The sequence below is a fragment of the Protopterus annectens genome, chromosome 6.part0, assembly GCF_019279795.1.
Source record: "Protopterus annectens isolate FY-2018-M chromosome 6.part0, PAN1.0, whole genome shotgun sequence".
Lineage (NCBI taxonomy): Eukaryota > Metazoa > Chordata > Ceratodontiformes > Protopteridae > Protopterus > Protopterus annectens.
The window spans coordinates 1,372,458,182-1,372,471,074 of record NC_056737.1 but is presented as its reverse complement, the minus strand read 5'-3'; the positions used below and the strand labels follow the sequence as shown (position 1 = coordinate 1,372,471,074).

The following is a 12,893-nucleotide window of genomic DNA, read 5'->3' as shown; positions in this document are numbered from 1 at the left end:
ATTAGAGGTAAAGAACTCATAAGTGTGCTGCTTCATACCATCGCACATTCACAGTCTTTCTTTTTAACTCCTGTTATTCGAAGTCTTTCCATTTCGGGTATTGATGCACCCTGCAGTTGTCTGAAGAGTCTGTGACAAATAATGAACCCCATCTAAAAATAATTAGATTGTGGCTTTATATATTTTTTTCCTTTTTCATGTTTTTGTTCTGAGCTGTAGTGTGTGTTTGATATTTTTTTTGGTATTTTACTGATGGGTCAGATCCGTCTCTGCCTTTTCAAAAGCTGGAGGCCTTCACCAAAGCTTGTGGGTATTGTTACTTACCCACAATGCAACTCACTAACTTCCTCAGATCACATTTGCCACTTTGCGAAGGAGGTTCTGAAGCAATCTCTGAGCTGAGTGATTTCTTTTTTTTGTTGATATCACCCTTTTTCAAAACTGTATCTTGTATCATTAACTAGTTTTCTATAGTTGTATACATTTCCTTACCCAGTTTCTTTTTTCCGCTTGTGTAGAATGAGTGTTGGCCCCTTTACTTTCCCTGTTAACGTCCATTTAAATTAAGAGGACATTTATCCCTTTATTCCCTTCCACCTTTATTGTCTTGTTCCATTTAGGGGATGATTTCTTAAAATAAATAAAGAAAGAAAAAAGAAAAAAAAAAGTCTCTTGCTATCAAGTCTTTTGTTCCCGTCCGTTTAAATTAGAGGACCTTTCTAGTGTGCTTGCTCCTCTGTGTGTGTGGGGATGCTAATTCTTCTTTGGTTTTGTTTTTGTTAGTGCTTAAAATGTCTCAAAAGCAGGAAGAGAAACCTCTAGGCTTTAAGAAATGCGAGTAGTGTGGGAAGAAGATGCCCATTAGTGATTCTCACACTTGGTGTGTATATTTTCTGGGGCTTTTTCACCTGCAAGAGTCTTGCTCCGTATGCCATGGGTTTAACCAAAGGGCTCTTATGGAGCACAAAAATAAACCTAGTTTGAAGGGATTACTGAAAACCCCTCTCAATGAGGCTATCTCGCCAGAATCCACTACTACTACCAAGTCTGACAAGTCTGAAAATGTTCTTCGGTGCCAAAGTCTTCCACAGAGCCAAAATAAGAAAACTCCTAGACTGTCTGCTCCAACAGAACCTTTGGAGCAGACAGTTGTTTCTGAATCAGAGTTCGTCGGAGCAGCCAGAACCCTTGGCTCCGACCTCTTCGGGAGCTACAGAATTTAGATGTAGGAGCCATTCCCCTTCATTGGAACCAATACTCTCTCAGCTCCCATCCCCCTTTTTGACAAGATCAAAGTCTCCAACCCTTTCTACTTGTTCGACCAGGTGTTTGTCTGATGATTATGTGGATAGGGTAGTGCAGGGGCTCCTAAAGACACCGGCCTTGATCAAGCTGTTACTGGATCCGAACCCAAAGGAATCGTATCAGATGAAATCATTCCCATTGGCTCCTTTTCCTCCTCTGATTCATCCCCTGCCAGAAGATTCTGATGTCCAATTTGTCTGTATCTGGTCAGGGTCCCATAGGTTCTTAGGATCTGATGTCTGCCCTGAGCATTTCTGCTCATGTGTAGCAGGAAACTTCTAGGAGCCAACACACTCTGGTAGCGTCTGTGGAGCTGGTTCAGATCTGTCCGGATCCGACCTTGCCTCTGCGGGTTTGGCGCAGGTGTATTCATCTCTTACCCCTGCTTTGGAGATTCCGTCTTCTGCTTCCGAGATTCCTTTGGCCCAGACAACTCTTGTCTGATCCAATGTGTTCTTTGAAGCAGGGGTGGACTGTTTTTGAGATGATGAGGAGGGTTTTGTCTAAGACGCATCCTGTCTCGGATCGTCCTCCCAGTTCTTCGCAGATGTCTTTGCTTTCTCACGTACCCTTTCCACAGGACCGGGGAGACCCCAGGTCTCAGGATGTCCAGCAGGGGGCACCCCTCCTCTTCTAAAACTTCCCCAGACTACCCCATTGAGGAGGTCTTTCAGAAGAGGACCTGCAAGAGGAAGCATTTAAATTCCCCAGAGGGTTTGACCACATCTGATATTAACCTCGATGATGCAGAAAGTGTCCCCATGGTCACCTCCTGAAGATGTCTGTTTTGGAAACCTCCTGGAAATATTAAAGCAGAGAGTTGACTGCCAGTCCACCTTCCCTTCAGCTGAGGAGTTTGTATACCTGAAGGCTTTCAGGTCTTGCTCCCTGTCTCCTGGGTGACCACTCTTTCCGATGAGCTTACTGAGTTAGTCTCTCAGAGGGCTTGGGAGACCCCAGATTCCATAGAACCAACTCCTAAGAGGCCAAATAAGTACATCACTGCCCCCAAAGACAAGCTTTTTTTAACTAAAGGTGTAGCAGTTGATGTCATGGTCATAGTGGTGGCCACTAAAAAGGAACTTTCTGAGACCAGTTCCTCTATCCATCTTCTGAGTAAGGATTCCAGGACCATGGATAGGTATGTGAAGTGCATCTTTTCATCAGCGACCTTTGCCTTTGGGTCGCTGAACTACTTGCCCCACTTTACCAGATTACAGAGGGATCTGTTAAAGGAACTTTAAGACTCCCTCCAAGGAGATGTAGCTGACATGGCAGTGGATAAGGTCACCTCTCGGGTCACCACCCTCAATTCAGTTATAAACTGTCCAATGAGACTCGTATCCTGTACAGTGGATGAACGAGTAGGGCTGCGGGTTCAGGTTTATCACTCAGGAGGCAGGCCTGGATGTGCCATTGCAATTTCACAGAGCCCTTCAAGTCTTCCCTCATTAATGTCCCCTTTTATGGCTCATCTCTTTTTGGGCCTAAAGTAAAGGAAATGCTTACCAGGTTTGAACTGGAAGGCAAGAACCTTGTCTGTCATTGGAGTATGTTTTTCCATACTTACCAGAACTTTTCCCAAAGGTGAGAGAGGTAGTGGGAAGATGTGGTTCAGAAAATCACAAAAGTCTTTCCAGGACACACACTGTGAAAGTTCCCCTAGAGGCAGAGGGGCGAACAATAATGGAAGACGCCAAACTTGCGGCAGGGGAGGTCCGCAGAAACAGGGTTTCAGAGAATCTTTCTTTGGTAGGCCCTTTCACCTCTCCTGAAGGGGTGCTCGACTGTTCTCCTGTGGAGGCATCCTCTGGAGGCAGTCGGGGGACGATTGTCTCAACATCATGAAACCTGGCAAAAAATAAACGACAAATGGGTGTAGGACATAATATTCAGGGGATATATTATTTCTTTCTCTTTCCCCATTCCTGCAAGCAAGTCATTTCCAGACGTTCCACACAGTCAGAAGGAACAACCAGCATTAGAAATTCAAAAGTTGATAAGAGTCATCCAAGGAGTCCCCGCAGGCCAAAGAGGATCCGGAACTTAAGATTCTTTAGTTCCAAAGAAAACGGGGGACTGAAGACCCATCTTGAATCTCAGCTGTTTGAACAAGTCTGTTAAAAAGACCAAGTTCCGGATGGTGACACTGCAGTCGATACTTCCATTTCTGGAAAACTACAATTGGATGTGCTCTATAGACCTTCAGGATGCCTACTACTACATACAAATGGAAAGGCAATCCAGAAGGCACATGCACTTCTGGCTAGGAGCCAGCCACTTCCAGTTTTGAGCTCTGCCCTTTGGTCTCACTATAGCCCCCAGAGTGTTCACCAAATGCATGGCAGTACTGGCAGTTCACCTGAGACACCGAAGATTCTGTGTGCTTCCATATCTGGACAACTTACTTTTATAACCACTATGATCAGGCATCTCCTGCTAGAAGCCAGGGACTACACTCTGCAACTCTGTTCCTCACTAGGTATTACCATAAATTATGAAAAATCTGCACTAGAATCATGTTGGAGCTCGGTCTTCATAGGAGCAGACATAAACATAACTACAATAATAGTCTACTCTGTCTTGTGGAAGTTCTGCTATCTTCACCATTGTCAGACTGCTAATCAGAAAAAAAACTAGCATCTGCCAAGCTAGTTCTCCAAGTACTGGGGAAAATGGCTGCTTCGATAGGTCTCATTTCCCTAGCTCACTTTTACATGAGCATTCTTCAGTGGTTACTTTCAACACTTCCTATGACGCACAAAATCAGGATAACCAACTCCTGCTAAAAGAATCTCCAGTGGTGGATTTACTCTCCTCTGGTATCTCAAGGCCATCCCTTTATCCTCCCCTCAACCCTAAGCCACAGTGATCATGGACGCTTCCCAGATAGGATGGGGGCATTATCTCGGGAAGACAATTCAAGGCATCTGGTAACAACACAAGGCTCATTTGCACATAAACTTCCTGGAGATGAGGACAGTGCTTTTGGCACTGCAACCATTTCAAGACTTCCTCCTTCTAGGAATGATAGCAGTACAGTCGGACAACATGGGTGTGGTCTGGTACATAAACGTGGGGGGGGGGCAGATCTTACCCCCTTTGTCGAAGCCCTGAGCGGCTGGCAATGGGCAACAACTTCCAACCGCTTTCTCATAGCAATGCACATTCTGGGGAAATCCAGCGTAATTTCAGACAAATTAAGTGGAGTCATTTTATTGCCGCATGAGTGGTCTCTCAGAAAGTTGCGGAACACATCTTCCGAAAATGGGGCCAGCCTTGCTGCAATCTCTTTGATTCGCCTACCAGTGCCAAATGCAGCAACTATTTTGCCCTGATCCCTCCTACGGCGGAGTCACCAAGTGATGCACTTGTTCACGATGGCTCCCTGGGACTTCGTTTTGCCACCAATTCCTCTAATTCACAAATTTTTTGCAGAAAGCAAGTTTGTTGGAGACAATAATCCTGATTGCTTCCTACTGGCCTCGACAAATTTGGCTCATCTTCCTTCAGCCTCATTTGCGGGACGAACCATAGATTCTGGACCCTGCTCCGGACTTTCTGACTCACTCGTCAGGGATGGTTCACCCCAATCTGTACAGTCTCAATCTGACAGCTTGGCTGCTCCAATTCCCCTGATTGCCAGGTTTCCTGTCCTTTCTTCTCCAGTAAAACACATCTTCCCATAAAGCGTTTACGCGTAAACTGTACAAAGGTAAATGGAAAAGATTTGTTTCATGGGCCAGCAATAAGATAGATCCCTTTACTGCACCCATACATTCCATTCTAGAATTTTTGGCAAAACTTTTCAATGAGGGTGCTGCTACAGCCACTATTAGAGCTCATTTGGCAGCAATTTCAAACTTTCATATAGGAGAAAATGGTTCTGGAATCCTTTCGAACAGACTTTATAAGGAATTCTTGAAAAGAACTACAATGATAAGACTTCCATACAATAATCCGTCACCACCTTGGGGTCTGAATTTTGTATTGTATTGTCAAACAGTATCTGTCCTCAGTTTCAACCATCTGGTACCTGTGACTTGAAGCATCTCTCCTGGAAAACACTCCTCTTAGTGGCTATTACCTCAGCAAGGCGAGTTTCTGAATTACAAGCTTTATCTGCCAAGCCACTATACGTAGTATTTCATAAGGACAGAGTTTCTTTACACACCAGCCCCTCATTCCTACCCAAAGTTGTGTCGGAAAGTAACAGTAACCAATCTGTCGAGCTGCCAGTTTTCTTCCCAAACTTCCAAAATAAAGGGGAATATTCTCTGCATCTTCTGGACGTTCATAGACAGTTACATTTCTACCTACACAGAACTTCAGGAATAAGAAAGTCAGATCAACTGTTTATTTCTTATTCTGATATTAGAAAAGGCCAACCAGTGTCCAAAGTTACCTTATCCAAATGGCTTTCACGACATATATCTTTCATTTACAGTTCTAAAACAAACCTCTTCCTAACTGTTAAAGCGCATTCCACTAGGTCGCTAGCTACTTCTGCAGCCTTTTAAGCTAGGTTACCTTTGGATAACATCTGTGCTGCAGTGAAATGGGCAAAATCTCATACTTATTTTGCCTCTAGGAGTAGAGCATCTTTCAGTTCTATAGTTCTGAGGAATATTCTCTCATGAGCCACCCAAGAATCAGGTGACTTAGGACACGGTCCCATCAGTGAGAACAAAGGCGAGCTTGACAACATCACATAAAGAAGTTGTGTACTTAACAATAACGTTCCATGTGTTTTGCCCATCTCAACCTTTATTCTCACAACTAACCCACCAATACCCTCTGCCTATACTCCTGGGAGACTGAGTAGTACTAATTGGGTATTGGAGGACTCTATAGCCTCAAAACTGTTTTTTGGTTAATCTATGAAAGCGGTTGCCACTGTTTGACTTGTCAAGGGCAAACAAGAAAGGAAGTCAGAGAGTTGCATTATGGGTAAAGAACAATGCCCATGAGCTTTGCTGAAGGCCTTGAGCTTTTGAAAAGGCCGAGACAGATCCAAGGGATCGGATCTGACCCATAAGTGAGAATAAAGGTTGAGATGGGCAACACACATGGAATGTTATGTAAGTGTATAACTTCTTTGTGCACTTTTTTCTGTAAAATATTCTGCTGAAAATTAAGACCATAAGTCCTGTCACTTTTGTAATATGCATTTGGATTCATTTTTTGTTTGCATTGCTTTTTGTAATCTTAAAATTTTACTATTATTATTATTATTATTGGCATATTTTAACTAATAGTTGTTATAATATTTCTATTTTAGCCGGAGTTTTACCAGGTGTGCCACACCAAAAAAGATTATGAAGAGATTGGCCCAAGTATCTGTCGCCACAATCCTGTATTTGGAGTTATGTCATAAAGCAAATTTCAGTACTTTCGTTAGGCCGTGATGTACACATCTTTTACTCCTGTACTGTCTGGATAGCTTGTATTTGCGATAATGTAAACAGTTTGATTATTTTGTGGGAGGCCAGACCAAACACAATTAAGCTCAGCAGATGTAGTAACAGCATCATCAGGTGGAGTATGGCTCTAATCCAGATGGATTGAATGCTTTTTCCCCTTATGTTGAACATTTTGAACTTATTACAAAGCTCTGCAATGATTTTAAATTATCTTGCACCCTGATGTATATTGACTAGTGTGAGACTAGAAGGGCTCTGATTGGGTAGAGATAACTCTTAAAAATGATTTGTTTTGTGCTCCTTTGTATGTACAGTACAAGAGCTTGTTTATAATTCATATTAATTTTTTATGTATACCATCACAGAGAAATTGTTAAATATAAATAACTGGTATGTATTAAAAATATCAGTAATATAACTAACAAGACATTTCCGATGTTAAAGGTAACTAGCCAGAAACATCCTTGTTTTATACCAGCTGACTTTGCAAGTGCTTAGGGAACTAAGAAACAATGTTCCTCAACTAATCCACCGCCTGTCAGTGCTTTCAGATTTCTCAATACTCTATTTCCTGTTTCTTGCTACAAAAAAGAAAGAAAAAAGTTTTAAAAAAATCTGTTGGACCAGTATTGTAGTTCTGAAGCCTTGTGAGGCTGGTTTGAGCCATTCCAATAAAGACACACAGTTGTTTGTAATATTTGGTCTCTTTTTTTTACTGTAGAATTTATGTTGTATATTTTGTAGTTTTGACTATTTAATTGCTTAATCTTAGGTGAAAAGTAGCTGATATGTTTGTCTAATCCTGTATCTTTATTCATTAGGAAGTGCCTAAACTTGTATGCATGCAGGTTTATGTTGTGTTACTCAGGTATAATTAATAACCCTCCCTGATGGTTCTGTGTTTGGGATCAGTCTTTCTACTTGCCAGAATGTTATCTTTTTGCAGAATTTCCCAAACATGGAGACCTGCGTGCACATTGATAGTGTATACTGTGTTGTAACATGTCAACAATGCAAGTGTTATGATCTCTGTAAGTTCTTTTCCCTTTCACATAGTTTGGATGTCACTCCTTCCTGCTGTTGGTAAATTTCATGTGTTCATCAGACCATTTCTTCCATTTCTTTTTGTGGGTTTTGAAATTTGACTAAAGACTTGGTTTAAGGCAGGAAGAGCAAGCTTCAGAGGACTAGTAAGAAGAGTCTATCTCATGGCCCTAAAAGGGAGACTACATTTTCTTCACTGGGAACTTGGTTTGGAGGACTGGTTACAGTCTAGCTCTCCTAGAGGTAAGGCAACATCTTGCTTTATCCTTGCAGGAAGGGAACTGTTCCACAAGCAGGTAATTGAGCTCATTCTGACCAACCTCTATAGTGGCAGAGGAGAAGTGCAGGAGAGGCACACCCACTCTCACTGGAAGCTGTGCATTCAGGAGTGTTTGTTTCACCCCACCCTAAGATTAGGAGACTCAGACCTGGAGCCATTTATCCTGATGCTGTAGAGCAGCTCCTTGACCCATCTAGGTATGGATCAGCATTTCTTGGTGTTGGTTTTTGTCTCATTAGAGTGCCCAGCCCTAAAGGGTTGTTTGGTTCCAGTTGAGGAGGATCCATTGCGCAGCAGCAACCGCACTTGTTTATTGGTGAGAGTTTGTCATAAAGTGGGTCACAACCTTAAGAACTCTGTGGTGATGCTAGTACCAGGACTAGCATAGTTTCCTCTCCCTCACATGCCATGTATGACTTGTGCATGATAATTTGAGGTCCTAGTTTGCCTAACATGGGCTTTTTGCTTAACCATGCTCACATTTACACAAGTATGGGGGGTTTTTTGGACAATGAGGCTTTCAACCTCTTAGCATTTCTTGTTTTTTGGAGCCTCAGGGTTGAGGCAGTTGTTTGAGATAGTCGAGCAATTGACCCTTCTCCTATATGTTCTCTCCAATGAGTGGACTCCCTGTTGTGGATTCCTTATTGCTCAAGAGGTCAGCTAAGCTGTGCTCTGGACTCTGCTCCCTTCCATGGTTAAGGAATCATTTGGCATCATGTTGTCCTCATCCATCCCCTTTGAACTAATAGTCTTGGAGACCTGAAGGTATCTTCAGACTATTGAGATGCTGTACAAAAAGGCTGAACACCTAGTAAAGTGGAATGAACAATTTGAGTGATTTGCTGTCTGAAACCTCTTAAAGCTAACTCCTTTGTGGTCTGTGTATACCTCCGGTGGTCCCAAGGACCACTAGTTGTTTCTCCCATCACCTGTTATTGACTTAATTGCTTGGAGCATGTACAGCAACTGTGCGTGTCACCTTTATGAATTTTAGTTCTTGATAGAATCGGTTTAAAAGTTTATGGACCTCATGGAGTTTGGGATCAACAGGGAATCTCTTCAGGTGCAGTCCATGGCTTTTCAGGCTCTGTTATAGCTCTTTAGAGCTTGCATTGTGCTGATGCCTTGACTAGGGCTTGAAGTCTTGAATGCTTGCCTGCTCCGAATGATGTGGCTAAGATTGTCCTTGTTTGAAGAGTTTCTTAGCTGCAGTATTCTGGACTTGTCCATTCAGGGTGACCTCCCAAGATCTCTGTCTTTCATACAAGAAACCAGATCTTATCACAGAGATTGTTTCCTATCATTTTATGCCCCATTCTTCTAAACAGAAAAAGGCCTCCTTATCTCCATGTTTGGAATCCGTAGAGTGGATCTATCTTCCAGCCAACTAAATGCAGCTAAAAATTTGGTCAGGGATTGGCTGGGGTCATTTGACCCCCCCCCCCAGTTCGCGTGAAACAAGAGAACCATCTTTTGGATCAAGCTAATCTTGGTCAATACCACTGTCCTCTGGTTTCCTTTGTCTCATATCTTCTGCATGCAGTTCTGCTAGGTAGAGCTCTTGGTGTGAACCCAGAATCTGTAGCTTGGGCGAGCAGTAGAGGCTCTTCATTTTCTAGAAGGGTAGAATCCAGCTTTCTTCCTTCAGTAGAATCTGAGGAGTATTTTCATCCAGCTCTTGGGCTAAACTTCCCCGCTGACCAGAGGAAACTCTTGAGTCCTGCCCTCTGCAAGGGGGCCTGGATACTGATTGGCCATTAGAACATTTTTGGCATTTTAAGTTCAGGGATCCTCACAGTTGTGCCCTCTGGTTTTCTAGGGATGAACATCACTACCAGCAAAGGATTGCATTCTGAGATTGAGCCCAGGGCCTTCATTGTTATTCCTACCGTGGCCAAAGCCTGCCAGAAGTAGTCTTTGTATGTCCTTATTTGATGTGACTGGCTTCTGATTAGCCCATCTTGAAGATTTCCAGGGACTGGCATTTCAATGGGGGGGGGGGTTGACATTTTTCAAGGCTGTCCTTCTAGCTCCTATTCAGTTTGACTTATTTTTACTTGCAGATCTATGCGTTTCCCTTGCCAGTTGCTACTGTCTTTTGTGGGGGCCCAGGCCTTCTGTGGATGCCGTTTGAGACCTAAATGCAATCCTGTATGTGCACTCTGGGAAAGACTGAGGCTGCATTCCTCATGGTATGACTTGCTTGAAGAGGATGTAAATATTGCTGGGGACTATAAAGAGTTTGTGGTGATGGGGTTAGCTTATCTAATTTTCTGGATGTAGCTCAATGGTAGAGCATGTGCTTCGCATGTGTGAGGTCCTGGGTTCAATCCCCAGCAATTCCAGCATGAGTTTTATCCCAGTACACACCCATGAACCTGTCACACCGCAGATCACTCTTGTGGCTCTGCTTGATAGAGGCACTGGGAACTAACGTTGGGCAGCACAATGCCAGGGCATTTCTATGGGCTAGGCTTGTAAAGGCTCCAGGGCCATTAGCCTAGTACACACCTATTAATCTTTCATTTCTGAGTCATTTGGTCACCCTCCCCAGAAGGGTTGCTCTTGACCAGTTGTAGTTAAGAGCAGTGGTCTGGATATTCACTTTAGCAGGTTCACATAAATATGGATGGGAATGTGCTGTCATGCTGAACTTCTTCCCAGTCCTCTTCTGGAGCTGAGCATCAGAGGTAGTATCACAACTGAGTTTTCAGAGGTGGAGCAATAAAAAAAATAGCTTTCCTTACACAGTATGGTTCTTTCTGCAGCTTGGGATGTTTTGTTCATTTTTTTTTTTGTTTCACTGAGTCCATGTCTCATGAGCTCAGGAAAGGAGCACAGCACATTCTTGGCACCTGGTGGTTGAGTTAGGTGTGGATTCAAGCTCCTAATCCCAGTACATGAAATTTTTCCTTGTGTTAGCCAGAAGCATTTTACATGGTTTGTGTGACGAGTTACTTCATCTCATGGATTCACTCAGGGTGTATTCCTCTAGGCACATTTTCAGATGACTTGCTTTCCTTTCTGGAGGAGGTTAGGAAACCAAACATAAGGAAATCTTACTTGGATACATGTAACAGATACTCCCTTTGGTGCAATAAATGAGGTTATAATCCAAATGCAGCAACCTGTACACTTAATTCTCATGTACCTGTCAGAGCTTTACAAAACAGGGTTGTCTTAACACCTCAGTAAAGTTTCTATAAGGATAAAGCAACTCTACATACAAATACAATTTTTATGCCCAAAGTGATTACAAAACTGTCACTGAACCAGTCTGTCCATCTTCCTCTATTCCCCTATCGCTCAATGGGAAAATGACTGTATATTAGTTTGGTATGCATAGGCAACCAAGATTGCTTGTAGAAAAGAAAGCAATTTAGAAAATTATCCTCAACTAATTTCATTTGCTGAGGGCAGGTAGGGGAGGCCAGTTTGCAAACAGACCATCTAACAAGGTCCAGTCCATCTGCTTCCACTTCAGAGATGGTTCCTGAAGGCAGCAGCCAACTCAGCACCTACCAAAGTCTCCCAGGCTTAAAATTCCTAACATAACTCATTTGAAGCACTTCACTTCCTCCACTCTTCAGAATCTTTTTTTTTTTTTTTTTTTTTTTTTTTTTTTTTTTTTTTTAATATACGGCTGACGAGACTAAACTGTGTCAGCACTGGATATGTTTTCTAAGATGAGTATTTTCTTTTCTTTATCACCTAGTTCTAGGAAGATAATTTGGGGATTTGTTTGGGTTTTCATTTTAGCTGTTTAGTAAGAGTTAGTTGAGGTAACTTCTCCCCCCCCCCCTACTTTCTGCCTTTGTCAGCCTTCTGCTTTGGCCTGGTTTAGGTAGTGCTGTTTTGTGATTTTCTAATGAGAGGATGAAAAAGATAAGGAAAAGGTCTAAACATTTAAAAAAAATACTATAAATATAGCCATAGCCTGGCTTCATGGCACAGAAGAATTAAGCACTTACCGTGGCCCAGGTGACTGGGCTTCAGTTAGCTGCTCCATCACTGGAGGACACAGGCAGAGAAGAAAGAGACACGAGTGGCATGGCACACCTGCCTTTCTGGCAGGATGGTATGGAAAGGGCAGTGGCTGGTCAGAGAGCACAAAGGGAAGTATGATTTCTTTGTTGGAAATTAGGGAAATGGGGGAGAGGCAGACCAAGTCCCTTGCAGAAGTGAAGGATGGCCAGTGTGAACAGCTCATTGTATGCCCTTCAGCCCCACATGGGTAATGTATAGGCCAGCTGGTCGGGAGGGGGCTAAGGGATAAAGAACATAAAAGAAAAAATGGACTATAAAACGTTCCAGCATTAAGTATGACATTTCTGATGGTGTTAAAATACTTCAAGAAAGGTGTATTAAGCTTATTCTAAAAAAGCATCTCCTTAGGGAAGCTAAACCAGGAAAAGAAAAGATGAATGCTGAGGATCATCCAGGTATTAGGGACATAATTAGGCCCACCCATCCCCCTAAGTCCCCCAGTGGAGAGAGCTTCCCTCAGACTTCTAGCTCCATATTACCCATTTTGAGTTTGTCCTGCAGGAATCAAAGGAGATAACTTTTCAGATATTGGAGGCCATGCCTTCGTCCTCTGTTTCAGTGGGTTTGGCCAGGTACTGCCAAATACTCTGTTCATTTGGATTGGGTCAAGATGATGAAAATGTTAGTAAAGGGTCAGATTAAGAGGAGCATCATCTTTTCTTGACCCAGCACCAGATGTTTAGGAGCCAACATTACTACTGCAAACTTTGATGAACATAGTCAGGGCACTTCTCCTTGGTGTCAATGTCCTCATCTGTTCTGTTGGTCTTTCTGCAAAGTCTTTTAGCGGA

General features: G+C 42.9%; 1 protein-coding gene across 1 annotated transcript in view; it reads left to right on the top strand.

The window, feature by feature from the left end:
• Nucleotides 1–7,423, top strand: part of ACTR3 (actin related protein 3) — an 859,006-nt gene extending 851,583 nt beyond the window's left edge. The window contains exon 12 of the mRNA XM_044074929.1: nt 6,587–7,423. Within this exon, the coding sequence (XP_043930864.1) occupies nt 6,587–6,682 (96 nt within the window). The 3' untranslated portion in view covers nt 6,683–7,423. The remainder of the gene's footprint in view (nt 1–6,586) is intronic.
• The last annotated feature ends 5,470 nt before the right edge of the window (nt 7,424–12,893 follow it).